A 22998-nucleotide genomic window follows, 5' to 3' on the forward strand; every position below is an offset into this window, starting at 1 on the left:
ATGTTACCACTGATGTCAGAGCAAGTGTACTTGGTGCGTTCATGCACTTATCGGATTGTCTCAGTTCCTGGGTTGTACGTTTAAGTTGGAATGCGTGGACACTCTTGTTGATAAAAAGATTAGTTAAATCTGTATTATTCGAGCCTCCCACCCTTGAGGGTGATGCTGCTACTTACCTCCGTTTCAGAGAAGCAGAGGACAAATATTTCAATCGATCGCTCTGACATTTAAGTGGCACCGAAGTGAGGCACCGAAATCTGCGTTCTGATCGAATTTTAGTCTATACCAATTATATAGGTATTGATGTCATATTGACACCAATTTCTCAGTCAAATCCATTCATGGTGCATGACCAGCTTGACTCAATGTTTTTTGCACAGTTTTGTGTGTTTATCTATATTACATACATACATTAGAAGGGGTTATAAAATTCGATTTTTGAAAAAAAAATATTTGCCCAAATAATGTCTTTCCAATTAGTATGTTCATGAACATTTTCTTTTTGTTAAAAAAAAAAAAAAAAAAAAACATGGTATAGGTCTGCATGATGATAACAAAATGGCGCATCCGGTTAAAAAACTTTTTACTATTAATGTTATTACATATTAATATGGTTAACATGTCCTGTAATCTGTAGGAATTCTTGTAGAGGTTTATCAGCCTCCTAAATTTATGAGCATTTTATGTGTGAATTTAAATAACTACTTGCAGGACTTATGGTAAAATAAAAGTCTTTTAATCCTAGGTAATTTTGTTATTCTTGTTTGCTGTTTGTAGCTCTCGTTGGTCAATGAATTTTTGAAAACTATTGTCTAAAAAATTTTACTTCAGTTACTTGGTTTGTGATTCCATGCATAATAAAGGACCCATGCTGAATATCCTAGACTCTGTTGCTCCATTTGGTTGTGGGCACATATTACAAATAGACGCAGTTACGTTTTATCAGGCAGCAATGTAGTTGTGTGGAGTTGGAAGTTGCAAAAGGATAAAGCAGTGTTTCGCCCAGAATTTTTTTTTTTGTTTTACTCATGGTAGCAAATGGATACATGATTTGTGTGCATACGCTAAATTGTTTGGTTATTTATTTTTATATAAAAGTATATTTTACTGTACTTGAAGTAAAGTGGGTTTTGTATCTTTGCTTTTTTTTGACAAACTAGCCATTGTTAGCTGTGTCCATCATTGACCTAATGATCCTAACACACTGTATATAAAAATAAGTATAAACTAATCGATATAGATGAATCAAATATATTATGTGGGGTGTTCAAATATTTTTATTTTAAAATAAAACTTTTTTTTACATTGACAGGTTTGTGGTTGACACCATGGCACTTATCTATTTAAATAAAACAATATGTAGAAAAACCAAAAACATATTGTTAGGCATTTTTGCCTCTTAAATCCTCTTTGAAACAGTTGATTGGCTTCCTCTTATGCTACTAATGAATTCTGATTTAGCACAACTTTAATTCACCAAACAATGGGAATCATGATCTCAATTCCCATGGAGAAACAAAATTCAATTCCCTCTAGTAACAAAAGTAACATCTCAGCACTTAAAGGGGTCATACAGCACTACATGCACTATTTTAAGCTGTTTGGACTGAACTGTGTGTTAGGAGAGTGCGTACACAACCACTCTACGATGATAAAGAGCCGCCCAGTGGTTTTCTTTTCGTTTATTACAGTAACATCCCCCTTCTGAAATCAGGCCAATCGCAAAAGCCTTGCCTTGTGACGCCACACCACAAGAGGGCGTTCCTACACAAGTTGATTGACACTGGTGTTTTAGCAAAGACCCGCCCCGAGTGAGAAGACGCTGTCGGCCATTGTTTTTTCGCCGCTGGAGCAAAATGACGCTTAAGCCAGTGTTGTGTACAGTTGTTGGGTGTAATAGCGAACACAGCAGTCGTCATTCACTACCTAGGGTTAGTGACCTAGGGTACCTACCTAGGGTTAGGTATCTGAGCCACTGAGGACGCAGTGGGTGAATTTAGTTTTTAAAGCTAACGTCCCCGCCGATTTACCTAAATGCGTTCATGTTTGCGATAATCATTTTTCACCAGACTGCTTTATAAACGCGGGTCAATATAAAGCAGGTTTTACTAGGAAGCTGCTCCTAAAAATCGGATCTGTACTAACGCTTCGTGTTCCTGCTTCATCTTCACCAGGCTCGGTGAGTGTAATTCCTTTTACTATGACTCTTTGCAGATCGCCTTTTCTAATAATCACGATGAATGCGGAGTGTAAGTTAACTTACACTCTCATAGAACATGGTTATGGCTTCTTCTGTGTACATCCGTCTCTATATAATCCCTAATCGCCCGTTTATAATAAACAATGCATTAAGGTGATTGTCTAGTTGCAAACTGTGTACGTAGTCGGAAAACTATATTATGCTTACCTTTGTTACGTTAGATGGTTTATAACGATGTCTGTCGAAGATTAAGAAGTCATGTAAACACATCAGTAAACACATCGCGTCCGTATCTCTCTCGGTAAGTTTCTCCGCTTTTGTTGTTGTTGTTGCTCGCGGCAGCGCAACAGCCCGTTAATTCATGCCCATGCAGTGATGAGAAAGACAAACGGGTCGATGCATGTCCATTCTTTTAATTTCTGCGTTGTCAGGCGATATTACAAACTTCCGCGTAGGTTCCGTACTTAAATCAAACCAAAAACGACTGAAGAAAACAGGCTCGGGCTCTATAATCCACAGTTTTCCAGTTTGGACTGCATTACCCACAAAGCACTGCGTTGTGGCAATGCTTTGTGGGTAATGCAGTCCAAAGCATTGCCCGCACTGGACTACACTTCCGTCGCTATACCCGACGTGTCACGCCCCACAGAACGGGGGGGGCGGGCTCAGCAGAGGTCATGAGCATTTAAATTAGCATGTACTGAAACAGGTTGCTGAGAACAGAGCTAGTTTTTACCAGGTAAAAGTAGTGTTTTTTTTACACAATCCTTTTGAATTTTTAATTAACGTATAATACAAACTTTCATTAGGACCCTAAAGATCATATTAAAATTTAATGAAAAATATAATGTGTAGGACCTTTAAAAACTGAGGTGGGTTAGCTTTAGGGCTGCAACTAACGATTATTTTGATAATCGATTAGTTGGGCGATTATGTTTTCGATTAATCGGATAAAACCTAACCGCTTCTTTAATTTGATATTTTGCTTATAACTATTAAAAAAAAAAAAAAAAAAAAAAAAAACATAAATCAGGGTATTATTTTTGTATAAAAAAAACTTTTAAAAATGCAAAAGCCACATATAGAGTTTAATAATCTTTAATTTTGACATTTTAAACCTTAAATGAAATGTAGTATATAATATATACAGTGTATGTATGTGTGTATGTGTATGTGTATATATATATATATATATATATATATATAGTTTAAAAAAATACACTGATCTATTGGACTATAAAAAAGAAAACTGTAGAAATGCAAAAAGCTAATAGTCACAAATATACTGTTATTTGCATTCACTGAAAACCACAACAATCCCTAAATGTAATATTCTACTGTTATTCGCACCGTGTAAATTAGGCTAATCTAAAATAGCGCCATTTAACTAATCACTATTGCTCATGAGGTGATTGCGCAATGTGATGCTAGCGAGATACACGTGAACAGATCTAGCGCGACTGTCCCGAAGTTAGCAAACTGTTTAAATAAAAGCACTTCATCGTGTACAAGTTGTATAGTTTAAGAGATACAGTTTTTACCGACTCTGCTGACGTTTCGCCATCCGTAACGCCAACATGTTTTCTTTTTAAGTGTTTGTGCATGACATGCAATGAAATCTCGGTCTTGAATAGCGTCACAAAGGTTACCGTCTTCTTAGAGGAGTTTAATGTAAATTGCTATAAAACTTTGGAGGACTCAGGGCGCGCGCTTTTTCCTGCCGGCGCTTCTGTAACCTCCATTGCGCGAGCGGCTGTGTATCTGTGTGTATTTGTGCATCTTGTGGTCGCGAGCCTCAGTGACGTGACCAGCCCAACTAATCGATAACGGCATTCGTTGACAACGAATTTCATTATCAATAATTATCGATTTTATCGATTAGTCGTTGCAGCCCTAGTTAGCTTATTTAAATTTCCATTACTTGCAGCTGCAAACAATGTATTCTAATGTAAATTTCTTTCTCTGTGAGACAAAGTGTAATGTGAATCAAGTAAAGAAATACTTACCATAGCAATGCTAGTCATTTCATTCTTTAGTCTTTGACACTGACTTTGTTGTCCTCATTGACATAGTCAAGTTTAAACCATGGATTCAGTACTGTGGCTATTTCAAACAGCTCCTGTGTGTGTGTGGATCACTATACTTTTCTTTAGGGGTAATGCAGGATTTTTTACTTAATTGATTGTGCAAGATTTGTATCAAACAGAGCCTTCCAGGGGTCATTTGGTGGGGGAAAAGGCCAATAAAGAAAAGAAAAGGAGAGAAGTGATCAAAATTTATGATTGATTGGTGAAATAATAAAGAATAAAGCTAATGATGTTATCTTATTGTGAGTGCGACCAAAAATGTGTGAAAGCAGCATGATCTAAATGCAGGAAAATGCAATAAAGTGAATCTGTGTTATTTAGAAAATGAGATCGCATTCATGTTTTTTTTTTTTTTTTTTTTTTTTTTTCCCTTTTCTTTTTCCCGATTAATCATGCAGCCCTACTCTCAGGACTCTGGACATCACCAAATACAGCCTACTAACTTGCCATCCTTCAAACAAACTCCCAGGCAGATTTTTGCTAAATTATTATTCTTGTTTTAAGTGAATAAGATCACACAAATAATATGTTTTAGCCCAGATAACAGAAGCAAAAATGTTTCAATGTGCATCTTCATGCTGTTTTTCAGTGGACAAATGGTTCCATCTTAGTCAGATGAAAGTTGCTACTGATTATGAATGTGAACCTTCTTGATATCTGACAAAAAAAAATTAGAATTGAGCAGTGTGGCTTGTAACGCAAATGTAGCCTTTAGGATCCTTTTGTTGGGAAAGGTGTGTGAACTTCTTTACTGTATGTGACAGCAACAAGCTTAGCTGTGAAGTGTTTGTAGCATCTTCATGCATTTGCTCTCGGAACCACATACTCGTATGCATGCATAGACGCTGTCAGCCACTCAATTATGCCCCGTGCCTTCCAAACAGATGACAGTGAGACTGAGCAGAGTGGACATAAATGTTTTATATCGACTGGATTGTCCACAGCCAGTCTATTGCTTTAGTGCTGGTTGTCAAGCGGCACTGCCAATTGGATACTGCTGTTTTGGCTGCAAGTGGTGCCATGGTTAATACCAGTAACAAAATTTAAAGGATTGTAGTGGTTTGCTGCTGGCATTATAACAGTTATAGGTCTGAGACATTGTTTTACATGTGAGAATAACATTTGTATATTTTGGTCACAGTTAAAAGAACCTTAGTGGATAGCTGTCACTCATTAGTTTGCACAAAAGATTGGCTAGTTACTGAATTTGGTTGGTTTTTAGGTTGGTAGGCCATGAGAGGAAAAGCATTTGTCATTCCCTGATTGTTGGTTTGATTATGGCTACAGGCATGTGTAATCTGTACTGTAATGTAATCTGCTTTCAGTGAACGGGGATGGCACTAGCCAATCCATTCACAAAGATGGCTCCTGGCTTGGTTAAAAATGATGGGACCTATTAAGCTATTTTATTTCACACACTTTTGAGTAATTTTTGTAATGTCTTAACAGGGACAAAACAATTGAGGATATGGCAATGCCTCGGTTTAAATTGTCTTAAAAATAATTTCAACCATGACCAGGGGCTCACAACCATGGTGGCACCCGTGCGATCGACGCACTCATCTGTTTGCATACAAAAGATGGTTTCTGTCTTTTATTTACTGACCGGCCACCCATCCTAGCAGCCCACCGCGAAAACCTGGGCTCCAATTGTCCAGTTTGCCATTGCCCAAGACTTTCATGAACTTAGTTTTGTGTTCAAAACAATCTGCCAGGTTTGTTTATTTTCCGGAGAAAGCATAATAAAACTGTCTATAAATAAAATTAAAAAAAAGTATCAAAAAGTTTCAAATTCAACTATGTGAAGTCTGATTTAATTGCTACAATTAAACAAATTTTTTAAAATCTATTTTATGTTTTGCTGGAGCGATAAATTTTAGGCAGAGACGTCTGCTCTGTCTTGTTAATTAATTTTAAACTCCCCTATTTGCCGCCAGTGAAACTGGTTTAACAACATCACACCTATCGTGAATGAAAGGTGAAAAGAGATTCTCGCAAAATCCCCTGACATGAATCCCATTGAGATGGTGTGGCATGCTCTGAAGCCTTTATGAACCCCCCCAAAAGAAGAACTCAACCCATTTTTTTGGAAGTTCTTTAATAATCATCGTGGGCATACTGAAATAGCTAAAAACTATAGTTTAATGCCACAAAAGAAAAAAAAATCAGATCAATAAAAGCTTTGAAAAATCTTGCATGTGAATGGAGTGCTAATCAGGGGTTTCTGCGTTACTATAGTAGCAAAAGGTGACTGGCAAAGGTGGCTCCACTTTGTTCATGTCATGTCAGTATTTACAATTAGATTTAAAATATTTGCATTGTAGCATTTTGGTGTTCATAGCAAAATCAGATGTAATAAAAATAACTGGAGAGGTACATTTTCTGAAGAAAATGTGAAGAAAATTAATTAACAAGACAGAGCAGACGTCTCTGCCTAAAATGTATCGCTCCAGCAAAACATAAGATAGATTTAAAAAAATTGTTTAATTGTAGCAATTAAATCAGACTTCACATAGTTGAACTTGAAACTTTTTGATACTTTTTTTTTTTATAGACAGTTTTATTATGCTTTCTCCGGAGAATAAACAAACCTGGCAGATTGTTTTGAACACAAAACTAAGTTCATGAAAGTCTTGGGCAGTGGCAAACTGGACATTTGGAGCCCAGGTTTTCGCGGTTTTCGCATTTTCTGAAGAAAATGTGAGTGGTGCTTGCTGTGGCATCATAGACATAGCTATGATGTCATAGGTGATGTTGGTCTCAATGTTAACTCTATGGCAATTAACCGTCCACCCCTTAGAAAAGTCATAGCACCTCATTTCTGGAAAAGCCGCATGATTTGACATCTCATTCATGGGTCTACGACAAACGGTGCAGGGACTAGTTATACGCCCAACTTTTGTACGGAGAAGAATAAGAAAAAGAAAAAAAAAAGCTTGTGAGATTCTAATAGTTGCAAGCACCACTAAATAATAGTAATTGATTATTAATGCAAAAGAAGGAGAGTAGAAAATGAGCACTTGCAGTTAATGTAAGTCATGTGCCTGAAAACTTTACAGCTGCCTGCGCACTGCCGATGCAGCTTGTGAGATCCCTTTCTTTGCGTGTTCTTAATAGCCACATCTATACTTGAGGTGCTAGTCAGCTTGGGCCAACTGCATCTGCCAGCACAAAGGTGGTCAGCTGCATACAACAAACAACAAATACGTAAGACATTTAATACGATAAAATATATGAAGGATTTTTTGGAAGCAGTGATTTAATTATGTGAACTTTGCCTACAAGAAAGGCAGTTTCCAGACGGAGATTTTGACTCCCAAATTGGAGGAGAGTGATAACCCCAAAAGCCAACCGTTATAATGTACAGTCGTGGCCAAAAGTTTTGAGAATGACACACACATTAGTTTTTACAAAGTTTGCTTCTAAACTGCTTTTAGATCTTTGTTTCAGTTGTTTCTGTGATGTACTGAAATATAATTACAAGCACTTCATACGTTTCAAAGGCTTTTATCAACAAATATATGACATTTATGCAAAGAGTCAGTATTTGCAGTGTTTGCCCTTCTTTTTCAGGACCTCTGCAGTTGGACTGGGCATGCTCTCAATCAACTTCTGGGCCAAATCCTGACTGATAGCAACCCATTCTTTCATAATTCAATTAAATTTTATTTGTATAGCGCTTTTAACAATTTTCATTGTTCCAAAGCAGCTTAACACAATCAAAATAATTATTTAAGTGTGTATGGAATGTGTATGAATCAAAATGGTCAGATAGTCCCTGGTGAGCAAGCCGAGGGTGACAGTGGCAAGGAACAAACCTTGAGAACCAGACTCAACAGGGAACCCATCCTCATTTGGGTGAAAGAGAGAGAGCAGGAATTGATCTGCATTCATACTGTGTGTTAGTTGGCAGGCAGTTCAGCATAACAGTTGATGTGAATTGATGTTAATATGGAGTCTAGTTAGTTATTGAAAACTCACGTAGACTTGTATAAAGTTCCAGTCCTGAACTATCGAACAGTCAAGTCCTCAGAGAAACCGCCAACACCAGTCGAGGCCAGAGCCGTCTTCTAGGTAGAGAGAACCATCCCCAGACACGAGACGCATCCCAAAGAAACACACAGGGCATCCATGTAACGAGATTTCCAACCAGAAGCAGGGCACCAGGATGGGTCAGACAGGTTTGGAGGGCAGAGGGAGTCTTGATCACTGGCAGCTCAGGAACGACATGTGAAGTTTGACAGGGAGAGGGAAGGAAAGAGAGGGGGAGAGAGGGAAGAGAAAGAGCAGAAGAGAAGAGAACAGTTAGGTATGGGGAGGTTTGATATTGGCCTGTAATTGGTCTGTTTTAAAGAGCGTGTATGATCGTTATACCTGGGAGCGAGTTTCTTATCTCTAATAATTTTTCTTTTAACTGGAGCTACATTATCTAAGGTATAACAGAACGTCAACTCTAAATATTCAGTCGCCTGATCGAGTTCTGTGGGGTCAGACGGTGATCTAATCAAAGTTGGTAACTCTCGGAGATTACTGATAAAACTCTGTGTGGTAGTTGATGTGAATGTACGTTTAGTACGGTAGCGCGGCGCTGTGCGTACTTTATTACTATGACGCACTTGAATTGAGAGAAGATAGTGATCTGATATAATTTCAGACAATGGACTTGTAAATAAGTTTCTTATACTTAACCCGAATCTAAAGTGTGACCTGCTTTATGAGTGGGTCCTACTACACACTGATTTTATTTTTACTAAGTCCAGTATGAACATAAATGCTTTATGCACAGGGTCTTCTGGATTTTCAAAATTAATATTAAAATCTCCAGCAATTAACGCCTTGTCTACAGAAACGACTAGGTCTGAGAGGAAATCTGCAAATTCACTAAGAAATTCAGAGTACGGCCTGGAGGACTGTTAATGATAATTAGTGGAATAACCATCAATAATTACTTCTTGGAGTTTGTCAGAATTAGTGGGTTTTTGTTTGTCCACCCGCCTCTTGAGGATTGACTACAAGTTCTTAATGGGATTAAGATCTGGGGAGTTTCCAGGCCATGGACCCAAAATTTCAACGTTTTGGTCCCCGAGCCACTTAGTTATCACTTTTGCCTGGAAAATGCATTGTTGCAACTGTTGTTGGATTGTTGGAGGAAGTTGCTGTTGTTGGATGTTTTGGTACATGATGTTTTGATTTCAAGCATCATCCTCCTTTTAACATGTCAAGTCTGCCATTCTAACCCAATCAGCCTGACATAATGATCTCCAGCCTTGTGCTCGCAACATTCTCACCTGATCGGTTTCAGGCCTCCTTCATATGTAGAAATAAATCAGATATGTGCTAATATGATTGTCGTGTAAACAGACAGATTGGATTTCCTGAGTCATTGTGTTCTGTACGTCATTAAAATTGCGACTTCATTGCGGTTTAATGACGTAATATTATTCTCCGGTGGAAGCGCGTGTGGAATTATAACATTGCAGGTGACATGGAAAAAAAAAGTCCCATTTTTTTTATGCTTTTTTGCGCTAAATAACATTAAGAAATCATGTATTTGATAAATTAAGCATATGCGCAGGCTGAAATTATGCCGTTTTTTTTTTTTCTCCTCCGTTTTTAAAACCATGGTGATGTTTCGCTAACTTTGCATATATTGCAGAGCGTCAAGCATACTTTACCTTCGTCCATCTTGGCTAGTGTGTGGCACAAGAACCTCCCTTTAAGTATGCGCGATGTTTCAGATAGCATGGCAAGTGTAAACACGTGTATCGGATATGAGTCGTAGTTGAAAGAACGTGTAAACAGACGGTCAAAAAATCAGATATAGGCAACAAATCAGAATTGGGCATCGAGACCTGCAGTGTAAACATAGCCTTAATGACAGCAGTGAAATGCAGTGGAAAGTTTTTTTTGGGATTAAGTTCATTTTTATGGCAAAGGAGGACTATGCAATTCATCTGATCACTCTTCATAACATTCTGGAGTATATGCAAATTGCTATTATAAAAACTTAAGCAGCAACTTTCTAAATTTCCAATATTTATGTAATTCTTAAAACTTTTGGCCACGACTGTAGAGCATTGACTGACACAACATGTGACTGAATACTCATCTGTATGTTGGGCATAATGTATATGAGTGAAGAAATATTACTTAAGTATTAAATGCATGTATGTTAATTAATTATAGTCATTAAATATAATATAGGCTCTCTGTAGTATATTTTTCAGTTCAGCATCATGAAAGTAATTAATGCTTACATGTTAAAATACTTGATTACAAAATTTTGACCTAATTTTAATTCTGAGTGTGTACTATAAGGTTATGGTAGCTTTTTTTTAATTCAGTTGTCCGAGTAAGTGTCTCAAAGGTCATAAAAATAAAATTACAACACTTAATCAATGATGAAATATCTCATGGTTTTCTACAGAAAAATGCTTTCATGTTTTTTAGGAGCGTGCTGGGAACAGTCCATTCTGCCATAATGCCTTGAATCTTAAATACAAGCTGGACAATGAATTTGAGCTTGTATTTGTGGTAAGTGATTTATTACCTGAAATTTGTGTTTAGAGCTCAACAATTAGTCTAAGGATATGGTCAGTCTGTTTACAGTTTTGTCTCTTCTTAACATTTCCCATTATGTCTCCTGTCATTATTTCTCTGATTTAGGTTGGTTTTCAGAAAATTCTGACACTAACATATGTGGACAAATTAATAGATGATGTCCAGCTTTACTTCAGAGATCGTTATAAAAATGAGCTGGAACAGCAGGATGCCCTGAAGTTCTTGACGAATTGTTTTAAGTTTGATGAAGACTTTTACAGGCTTTTGCGGTAAGCTGTCATTTGATAATTAAAAATTGCACAGTTCTTCTCCTTTTTTTTTTTTTTTGGTTAATGTTCTTTTTGGTTACATTTTGTGTATTTTAAGTACTGTAATTATAAAGTTTTAAAAACTATATAAAATGAAGTTTTTACAAATCTTTCTTCTTCTTTTTTTTTGTTTTTTCGGCTGTTCCCTTTCAGGGGTCGCCACAGCGAATCATATGCCTCCATCTAACCCTATCCTTTGCATCCTATTCTCTCACACCAACTAAATTCATGTCCTCTCTTACTGCATCCATAAATCTCCTCTTTGGTCTTCCTCTAGACCTCTTGCCTGGAAGTTCAAACCTCAGCATCCTTCTACCGATATATTCACAATCTCTCCTCTGAACATGTCCAAACCACCTTAATCTGGCCTCCCTGACTTTATCTCCAAAACATCTAACATGGGTTGTCCCTCTGATGAACTCATTCTTGATCCTATCCATCATTGTCGCTCCCAAAGAGAACCTCAACATCTTCAGCTCTGCTACCTCCAACTCTGCCTCCTGTCTTTTCTTCAGCGCCACTGTCTCTAAGCTGTAGAGCATTGCTGGTCTCAACACTGTCCTGTACACCTTTCCTTTCATTCTCGCTGATACTCTTTTATCGCACAACACACCTGACACTTTTCTCCACCCATTCCAACCTGCCTGTACCCGCCTCTTCACCTCCTTTCCACACTCTCCGTTGCTCTGGACCGTTGACCCTAATTTTTGACCCTATTAAAATCCTGCACCTTCTTTACCTCTGCTCCCTGTAGCCTCACCGATCCTCCTGGGTCACTCTCATTTACACACATGTATTCCGTCTTGCTGCGGCTAACCTTCATTCCTCTGCTTTCTAGAGCATACCTTCACCTCTCCAAATTTTCTTTCACCTGTTTCCTGCTCTCGCTGCAGAGCACAATGTCATCTGCAAACATCATAGTTCATGGAGACTCCTGTCTAACCTCATCTGTCATCCTGTCCATCACCAGAGCAAATAAATAGGGGTCCTTGATGCAGATCCACCTCCACCTTGAACTTTTCTGTCACACCTACAGTACATCTCACCACTGTCTTACAGCTTTTATGTCCTGCACAACTCTAACATACTTCTCTGCCACTCCAGACTTCCTCATACAACCCCACAGCTCCTCTCTTGGCACCCTGTCATACGCTTTCTCTAAATCTACAAAGACACAATGCAACTCCCTGTTACCTTCTCTGTACTTCTCCGCCAGCATCCTCAAAGCAAATACTGCATCTGATGTACTCTTTTTAGGCATGAAACCATATTGCTGCTCACAAATGCTCACCTCTGCCCTTAACCTAGCTCCCACTACCCTTTCCCACAGCTTTATTGTATAGCTCATTTAGCTTTATGCCTCTGTAGTTGCCACAGCTCTGCACATCTCCCTTGTTTTTAAAAATCGGCACCAATACACTTTTCCTCCATTCTTCTGGAATCCTCTCGCTCCCCAAGATCTTGTTAAACAAACTAGTTAGTAACTTTACTGCCGCCTCTTCTAAGCACTTCAATACCTCCACAGGTATGTCATCAGGACCAACAGCCTTTCCACTCTTCATCCTCTTCAACGCCCTTCTTACCTCACTTTTACTGATATTTGCTACTTCCTGTTCCACAACAGTCACCTCTTCTACTCTATACATCAACTCCTCAAATAAATCCTTCCATCTTCCCATTACCCTCCTGGCATCTGTCAGTACATTTTCCATCTCTATCTTTAATCACTCTAACCACCTTTACCTTCACCTACGCTGCATCTCTGTTTTATGAATCTCCCTAATAGGTCAATAAGTACGTAATTAAAAAATATACTGTAAATAAAATAAGTAGGCAGCACAGTGGTGAAGAGATTAGCACTGTGGCCTCACACCTCCAGGATATGTAACTTTAAACTGTGTACATATGGTGTTGTAGCCCAGCTACGTGTGTTTTATGTTTTTTACATATTGAAATGCTTTTCTGCCTAACCGTAATTGTGAATTTAAATCACTATATCATTCCTATTAGCTTAAATCAACATAGCATTTCCTTTCACAGGAAATCTTACATATTTTTACAGTCTGTGTACACTTTAAAGAAGGCATGACTAAATGGCACCATGGACTTATTTTCCTCGAAGTGAACATGGCTAAATGCATGACTTAACAGAGCCAATCAACGCGATAGTTTACTGTTGTGATAAACAGAAACAAAACCTCGACAGAGCATGACTTACTCCCACAAAAAGTAAACTATGAAAACCGAACCTATATGTTTATTCTTCCCACTAGAAGTTGAAAAAATCAGTTTTTTTCATATGTTCTGAACCTGTGGCAATAATAATATTGTATTATGAAGTGCCACAATGAGACTAAACACTGGGTGTAGAGCAAACATAGCAGCAGCAGTCTGAGGCAAAGGCTTGTAAAATATCTGAAATGAGCCCACCAGAGTGAAAATTAAGTTTCACTAAAGATTTATAAAAGATTGTTGTTTGTATTCCATACAAAGACAAGAAATATACAAAGCCGTCAAATTAAAATTGTCCACATAATTACTAAAAAAAAAAAAATTACAAACATATTTAACACTTGTATAACACCTATATACCTCTTAATAACACTTATTTTTTTAATAGACTTGAGATGACTGCATATATATAACCCTATAACCCTAAATCCTAGCACAAACTAGAAATTCGGATCTTGCATTAAATTTTATTGACCGGACCTTTTTTAAAGTTTCATTCAGTACCTTTGCTTTAAACAGGGTTTTGTGCGTGTGTAAGAGGGAGAACATTCATGGTGATAATTTAAATATTACATTCTCCTCATCATTCAATAATTTGCTGTGTACCATATAATTAAAAATATCTTCCTGCCCATAGGCGAGATGGATAAGTTGCCTTGATGCCTTAAAGTTAGATGCCTTGCAGAAGTTGACAAATGCGTTGGTGACCCTGCTGTTTATAGGACAATTAAGACTTTTGCTGCTGTGGCCTTTTAAAAATTTAATTCATACCTTAAACAACCTCTATCTTCTCAGAATTAAGGTAAAGGAAGTTAATAAGCATCTAATGTCTAAAGTTTACACATTTGTAAGCTAAACTCACATATAATAATCAGTGATGACAAAAGCTATGCTATGCATAGTCAAACCCCAGCAAGGAGAGACAACTCTAATAGGGGACCAGTAGTAGGTCATAAACCAAGTTAACCAGTGCTTTGTCTGTGCTATTATGAGGCCAAAATCTTTACTGATGCATTTCATAAGTTATTCCTATGTAGAACAACTTTACATTAATAGGATAAATTAGTTAATAGGAGGTTTGATCTTGTTCTATAGTTTGAGGGTTTACAGGGTTGAAAAAGAAGTTTCTTAATCTGGTTTGAAATTTTCTAGTTAAAAAGATTTAGGCATGTAGCCATTGCTAAGAGTAACTGATTTTTCTAAGGGTTTCAATAAGTCCTTGGACTATCTGTTTGAATAAATGTGTTGGGGTGGGATCTATTGTACAGAGGTTGATGATTTTGCTGAGGACGTAAGTAAAATGAGTTATGAATTAATGAATAAAGTCTCTTTAAGGTAGACTGTGCTATTACTCTGCTAATTAAATAGTCACACTCTGCTCTTACTGGTGGAATGTGCAAGATTCTTAGCCATCCTAATGGCAACTGTTTATTAATTTTAATACATTTTTGAGCATGTTAAGACCCCAAGATGGTGGATCAATGTGTGTGTGCGCGTTTGTGTGTGGTGTGAGTCTGTGTTAACATTTGTCATGTGTCTGTGTGCGCGTGATGTATGAGTGTTTATGCATGTGTGTGTGTATAAGTGCGTTTGTGCATGTGTGTGAGAGAGAGATGTGTGTGAATGTTAACATTTGTAATGTGTACAGTACGTGTGTACAATAGGCCGCAGATACTGAAAAAAAAGCATCACACTATGATGTCACTGAACGTGAAGTCACTCGATATAGAATCACACAGTTATTAACCACCTTTCAACATAAATTTAAGATATCATCACGGCTGACGCGTTTGAGAGATCAAAAATCCCTTCACAATTTTGCATCCTCAATGTCTTTAGATCACATAGGCCCAGTTTGTTGCCAATTGTATGACTCCCCTAGGAGGAGTATATCAAATTCCATTCGGTGGGTTTTGCAAATGATCCAAAATAACTGACTCCTGTTGAGTTGAGACCATGACATGCAGTGCGAAAGTTGTTTGGCACAATGGGCTCTAAATCTGTACCAGGTTTTGCGTGCATACGTGCAAGTGTGTATGAGATATGCAGCAAAATCTCATGTGTGGGGCCTGGGCTTAGACAGACTCTCAGGCATCCTAATGGCAACAGATTCCAACCTGTCTGTCAATTTTCGTGAGTTTTTGAGCATGTTAAGACCCCCAAACCTGCCCCAAATGGTGGAAAAGAAAAAAATCCCTATAGTCCTCATTCTATAGTGCTAGGGCCATAAAAAAAACAGTTGATGAAGTAGGATGAGCAGAATACAAGTACAAATGCAGACTTTTGATGATTTCTTGGTAGTTTAAGTTTATATCAACTTTTGTAATTTAAAGGGGCCCCACTTACCACAGCAAATGAAAAATTACCCGTTTATGTGTACACACAAACTTCTTGGCTGATGCTGACAGGGTCCATTGTTAATAACAATGGGGCAGTAGTATTTATAATAGGAAAAAATCAGCCATCTTAAACAAGAGTAAAACAGGTCTTAGAGACTTGAAACAGTACTGTCTGACTTTAATTTCTTAGACAGAGATCTATGAGATAGTGAGCACGATGCCATTGAAGACAGTATAAAGCATTGGGTTCTTTAAAGAATACACATAATGTGGCAGAGTTGGATAGAATTGACGAGCAAAATACTGCTTGAACTCTCTCTGTAGGTAGACATGAAGCGAGAGCTAATGCTAAATGAAATACATAAGAAGTACAATATTTTGATCTATGTATGTAAAAAAAAACAATGTTGGCGTAATGCAGTGGTTCTCAAACATTTTCTGTCATTCTCCACTTAAGGAAGTGGGCGAATTTTCAAGCCTCACGTTATCAAAATGATAACGAAATCGGCCAAGTTTACTTTATCAATAATAAATATCAATTTCTAGATCAAATAACATCAAGTTCAAAACAGATAAAATACATGTGCAATTGTTATAACAGGAATACTTTGTCACTTATTTAGAGCTTTCTTTCAATGAAGTCAAGTAGCTTATTAACGTGACTGGGGTGTGTCTTTCTCCTTTGTCGGTCTCATGCTGTCTGCTGCCAGCGGTTTAAGACACAAAACACAAACAGGTCTCTCCTCTGCCCCCACCATCCCCACCATGAATCCAAGCGCAACATAGGTTTCATCATGTTTTCCTTTCGGCTGGCTTTTTGGTTGATTAGGCTAATAGTGCTTAATCGCCTGCTTTTTTGCGGTCCTTGTAACAAATGTATCCATAGATGTTATTATGCCCATTACATACAGTACGCTACTGACCCGGTTCGTGTCCGCGGTTAAGTTAGTTTGATATTCGCATATGCACATCTCCGAATTCAATAGCTGCGTAAATAAACCCGCAAATAAGATTAAACCCACATATTTCCTCTCTACATTGTCTTTAAGCTACATCCGCCTTAAATTATACATGTTTAAAAGCATAAACACCATTATTCTCTACGGCGCAACGGATGATTTAGGGATCATCACAAAATGCCGCACACCAACAAAAACGTACAACGATATTGATCTTCTCTTCTGTTCAGCGCCTGAAGGATCAAAAGGCAACTTTGTTACCACACTGGAAACTAGAAATGCCAGACTAGTACTGCCTGATAAAATAGTAATTTTTACCAAAAATACAGAAACATCAGCGTACACATTGGAATAAATTAAATTACATATATAATACTGAATGTTTCCTTATATATTGTTCCTCTGCAATTAACATGCCGACGTTAAACTGTTATTGTTGCACTACGGTTCCACTTTTTCTTTATTTTAATTTACTTGTATTAATGATCCATTTCTTTGCGTGTGATTTAGTTTCAAGTGTCAACTCTCTATTGTCAATAAAGAAAAGCATGAATTAGAATAGGTACTTTCCTATTATTTTCCACCAATTCCCTCCCATTCATCCCGTTCATTGCGCCCCACCTGTCTTGTCTGTATTTCCCACTAGTGGGGCGCGCCCCACACTTTGAAAACCACAGGCTTAATGAAATGGTCCATTTCATACATTTCTAGTAGCCAGGAGGTTTTCCTTAGTGCTGGTTAGGAATTCAGATATGTGCTTTAGTCCAAATACAACATGCATCCCCTTGGGGCTGAATTATCCACAGTGACATATGGCTATTAAAGAAAAAACTTTGTAAAAGGTATACAAGTTAATACTAGATATCAGTAAACTTTGTGTTGATAAATAATGACATGCAAATTGTTTTCTCTTTTATTTATACCAAATTAATAAATCCTGTGTGTGTGTGTGTGTGTGTGTGTGTGTGTGTGTTTGCACACGTAGCTTGGTGGAGGCTGAAAGCATAGCTAAACCCCAAAAGGCCATGAAGACTTACAGTGAATCCCAGAAATCTCAAAAAACTGTGAAATCCATGATTGAGACAAAAAACGGAGACAAAAGCAGTGAGTCTAGTGCCAAGAAGAATAAGCATAACAAGAAAGGTGAGCTTTTAAATATCCATTTAAACTTTAAAGAAGAATTTGCTGCATGGCCTGTACTGACATGAATTTAAACAAACAAGTATAAAAAAACAAATATTTTGGTGCATGATTCTACTTATAAATGTAAAAATATATTTAATAGAGCAGAAATATGAATACAAACCTCTAAAGTTTTGAAACTACATGTTTTTTTCTCTGTTTAAATTATGGTTGGTTTGCAAATGGACTAACTAATAATTAAGTTTTCAAATGTAATACCACAGTGCAGTTAAGTTTTTGATCTGGTTGGGCTGAAAATGTGTTAAGATTAAATATACTGCTGTGGATGTGTGTGTTGTGTGTAGGGTGTGTAGTGTGTCTAGGATGGGTGTGTAGTGTGTCTAGGATGGGGGGGTGTGTCTAGGATGGGGGGGGGTGTCTAGGATGGGGGGGTGTGTCTAGGATGGGGGGGGGTGTCTAGGATGGGGGGGTGTGTCTAGGATGGGGGGGTGTGTCTAGGATGGGGTGTGTGTAGGAGTGTAGGGGGGGTGGTGTGTGTAGGAGTGTAGGGGGTGGGGTGTGTGTGTGTGTGTAGGAGTGTAGGGGGTGGGGTGTGTGTGTGTGTGTAGGAGTGTAGGGGGGGTGGGGTGTGTGTGTGTGTGTAGGAGTGTAGGGGGGGTGGGGTGTGTGTGTGTGTGTGTAGGAGTGTAGGGGGGGTGGGGTGTGTGTGTGTGTGTGTAGGAGTGTAGGGGGGGTGGGGTGTGTGTGTGTGTGTGTAGGAGTGTAGGGGGGGTGGGGTGTGTGTGTGTGTGTAGGAGTGTAGGGGGGGTGGGGTGTGTGTGTGTGTGTGTAGGAGTGTAGGGGGGGTGGGGTGTGTGTGTGTGTGTAGGAGTGTAGGGGGGGTGGGGTGTGTGTGTGTGTGTAGGAGTGTAGGGGGGGTGGGGTGTGTGTGTGTGTGTAGGAGTGTAGGGGGGGTGGGGTGTGTGTGTGTAGGAGTGTAGGGGGGGTGGGGTGTGTGTGTGTGTGTAGGAGTGTAGGAGGGGTGGGGTGTGTGTGTGTAGGGGGGGTGGGGTGTGTAGGAGTGTAGGGGGGGTGGGGTGTGTGTGTGTGGGGGGGTGGGGTGTGTGTGTGTGGGGGGGTGGGGTGTGTGTGTGTAGGGGGGGTGGGGTGTGTGTGTGTAGGGGGGGTGGGGTGTGTGTAGGAGTGTAGGGGGGGTGGGGTGTGTGTAGGAGTGTAGGGGGGGTGGGGTGTGTGTAGGAGTGTAGGGGGGGTGGGGTGTGTGGGTGTGTGTAGGAGTGTAGGGGGGGTGGGGTGTGTGTGTGTGTATGAGTGTAGGTGGGGTGTGTGTGTGTGTGTGTAGGAGTGTAGGGGGGGTGGGGGGTGTGTGTAGGAGTGTAGGGGGGGTGGGGTGTGTGTGTGTGTGTGTGTGTAGGAGTGTAGGGGGGGTGGGGTGTGTGTGTGTGTGTGTAGGAGTGTAGGGGGGGTGGGGGGGTGTAGGAGTGTAGGGGGGGTGGGTGTGTGTGTGTGTGTGTGTGTGTGTGTGTGTGTGTGTGTGTGTGTGTGTAGGAGTGTAGGAGTGTAGGGGGGTGTGTGTGTGTGTGTGTGTGTGTGTGTGTGTGTGTGTGTGTGTAGGAGTGTAGGAGTGTAGGGGGGGGTGGTGTGTGTGTGTGTGTGTGTGTGTGTGTGTGTGTGTGTGTGTGTGTGTGTGTGTGTATGAGTGTAGGAGTGTAGGGGGGGGTGGTGTGTGTAGGGGTTATACTGGTATAATCAACATCCGGGCACGCATGTTCTGTTTACTATAACACTGTGACCACGTGTGTGTGTAACATATTTAATTTTGTGTTTGTTAGCGTGTTTGTACAGCGCCCATATATAAGTCTCATAGAGGGTAAAGATCCATTTTCCTCTCCTCTCGTGTGTAGCAACAGAGCGGAGTTTGTGTGTGTCAATTTGTGGTGGGTGTGGGCATCAGAATGATTTATGCTTTTTAAGTTTTATAAAAAAAAAAAATTCTGCAGTTCTTGGTGCTTTTTACAGTATGAGGCCTTTTGAAGATAAAGTTCATATTGTTCTCCTGCTTATGGTCTTTGGCAATTGGATATTCCATGAAACCTTAACCCTCTGAGGTCCGCGCACGCATATATGCGTTTTAAGGCTTTTTCTTATTGGCGTCATCAGGGTTTTTTTTTTTTTGCACTGTTCTTACACTTTTATATTTTAACATGTAATTTAGGTTTAATTTGTGGTAACAGCTATATTTTCTGTTATAGTGACTGCAGTAATGCAGCTAAAAAGTCAACTTTAATTGTTTAGGCCTAATAAACTGTTTAACTGAACTCGCAAGTGAATCTTAAGTTTTTTGTGTGTTAAATACATTCTTAAGTAACCTAAACACTGAAAATATATACTTTATTTTGTCCTCAGATACTTTATTGTAACTCTCCTCTCTGTCACATCCCTGTCTGATGGCTTATTATGCAGACCAGTATGCAGGCCTTTGTCTTCTCAGGTGTGAATCACTGCATTAGTAATGATAGTTCACGCCTTCTCGCATAGAGCCTTTACACTAAAAAAGTGACTTAAAAAATGTTAATCACTATATTGTTTTCTGTGAGCAAGTAAAAAAGATAAAAAACACTAGTCCACCAGCCCAGTTCTCAAAAAGTCTTGTGAACAAATGTTCTGTATGAGTTTCATGGCCTTATTTAAGCTACTTTTATTTTCACAAAACTTACTAACCATGCATAATATTTTTTCCCTAAAAAACGCAAACACATACATTCATTTTGGTCACGTATTATTGTATAATAACGTATACACGTATAACAGTTTGTGCTGATTACAAGAAAAATACAGGTTGGTCAATAATATATTATAAGTAGCTGAAAAAAGCACAAATATCAGAGCATGTCTAAACATCTCAAGGGCCCCAAAATCACCCCGGACCTCAGAGGGTTTTAAGCACTCCACAGATTACACAGGACTGTTGGATATTATAAGGTGGAGCAGAGCCACCTGTGTTCAGCTCCAAATTATTCTGTCTGCATCAGAGCACCAGCCGTTCCACCTTCACAGCATGTTTTTGCATGTGCAGTCAATAATGACATTGTTGACTGACCTGTTTGTCTGTAGGAAAACTACAGACGTGGCCATTAAGAATGCGCGTTTTCCCGCGAGATGCCGCAATTTGGCGTGCCGCGTGCCACAACTTGCCGCAAGCAACATTCAAGAAATGTGTTGTACTTCACTAAATATCCGCCAGATGGCGCATGGAAGGACTTTATCTAAAAGCCAGACCAAGTACAACGAAGAATTGTGTAAAAAGTTAAGCTAAAACAATATCGTTTACAATGCTGAAGCGAACATGAGTTCTATTTTATTCTACAACAGATCATTCATGATGAATGTGTGTTCATAATGATAAACTGAGATGCCCAAAATTGTGCTTTAAAACTTTTTGTAATGTCTTAACAGGGACAAAAAAAATTAAAGAAATGGCAGTGCCTCCTTTTAAATGGTATTGAAATTAATTTAATTTCCTGATAGTAGGCTATCTGATAGTGTTAACTAGGCAAATGTCCTGATTCGACGCCTATGCCAACATATCTTATTTAACAAGTCTTTCAGTACTTTCACTTTACAAAAGGCAGCGATTTGATCAAAAGGCTGATAAGGGTGTGTTGTACAGTATATACAGTGCGACAGCGCGCTCAGTTACTGTAATCCCTCTTCTCACCTTTTATGTAGGTCTGCTCGGTCTTGTTAAATAATTTTAAACCCTTCAATTCTATGAATTCCCCCATCAGCAAAAATGGTTTGATAACTTCACACCTATCGTGAATAAAAGGTAAGAAGATGATTTACAGTAACTGGGGGTGTCACCTTGGAGCGCGCTCCCACATTGTATTCAGCGAATAGACTAAAACAATCATGTTTGCTTCAACATTGGAAACAATATTGCATTAGGTTAACTTTATTAAAGATTTGTGTAATTTTTGTTGTACTTCATCTTTTTGCACACACACACACGGGCATCTTTAAATTTGAACAGAAAATAATGGTAGGCTGGTGGGCATGTTATTTTTCATGTAACTTAAACAGCTGAATGAAGTTAAATATACACAATAAATTAATAATTGCGTTTGCTTTACATTTGAGCACTCATGTAAATAGCAGAGGTGTGAAGGGGCAGTTGCCAGTGTGCTAGGATCGGTAAGAGGTGTGATGTTTTTAATCTGTAGTAAGAGAAGAGATTGAGGTCTGGCAAGTCTGTTTGCCTTAGTGGAGCCGGGTTGTCTTCTATAGTTTGTAATGTTGGGTCACTACTCCAAAACCTGTTTTTCAGCTTTTTGGTGTAGTCTGTCCCCAATGAGTGTAAATGAGAGGGACCCAAGAAGATCGGTGAGGCTACAGGGAGCAGAGGTAAAGAAGGTGCAGGATTTTAAGTACTTAGGGTCAACGGTCCAGAGCAACGGAGAGTGTGGAAAGGAGGTGAAGAGGCGGGTACAGGCAGGTTGGAATGGGTGGAGAAAAGTGTCAGGTGTGTTGTGCGATAAGAGTATCAGCAAGAATGAAAGGAAAGGTGTACAGGACAGTGGTGAGACCAGCAATGCTCTACGGCTTAGAGACAGTGGCGCTGAAGAAAAGACAGGAGGCAGAGTTGGAGGTAGCAGAGCTGAAGATGTTGAGGTTCTCTTTGGGAGTGACAAGGATGGATAGGATCAAGAATGAGTTTATCAGAGGGACAACACACATTAGATGTTTTGGAGATAAAGTCCGAGAGGCCAGATTGAGGTGGTTTGGACATGTTCAGAGGAGAGATGGTGAATATATCGGTAGAAGGATTCTGAGGTTTGAACTTCCAGGCAGGAGGTCTAGAGGAAGACCAAAGAGGAGATTTATGGATGCAGTGAGAGAGGACATGAGAGAAGAGGATGCAGAGGATAGGGTTAGATGGAGGCAAATGATTCGCTGTGGTGACCCCTGAAAGGGAACAGCCGAAAGACAAAGAAGAAGAGGGTGTAGTCTCTCCTCACTTTTATGGCCATCTGCCTTCACCTAATGAAATTGTTTTAATAGCTTTGAATCACAGTTTGTTGTTGTTAGATGTGTAGAAGATTTTCTTCACAAATACTGATGTAAGAATAGTCAGCTCATCCATCCAGGCCACTATGAAACAGGAAAATTTCA

General features: G+C 39.1%; 1 protein-coding gene across 2 annotated transcripts in view; it reads left to right on the forward strand.

The window, feature by feature from the left end:
* The window catches only part of srpra (SRP receptor subunit alpha), a 52436-nt gene that overhangs the window by 5180 nt on the left and 24258 nt on the right, over positions 1-22998 (forward strand). For both annotated transcript variants that reach the window (XM_053499746.1, XM_053499747.1), the window contains exons 2-4: positions 10738-10821; positions 10954-11117; positions 17672-17829. In XM_053499746.1, coding sequence (XP_053355721.1) covers positions 10738-10821; positions 10954-11117; positions 17672-17829 — 406 coding nt within the window. The remainder of the gene's footprint in view (positions 1-10737; positions 10822-10953; positions 11118-17671; positions 17830-22998) is intronic.

Source organism: Clarias gariepinus, chromosome 7, assembly GCF_024256425.1.
Source record: "Clarias gariepinus isolate MV-2021 ecotype Netherlands chromosome 7, CGAR_prim_01v2, whole genome shotgun sequence".
Classification (NCBI taxonomy): Eukaryota; Metazoa; Chordata; class Actinopteri; order Siluriformes; family Clariidae; genus Clarias; species Clarias gariepinus.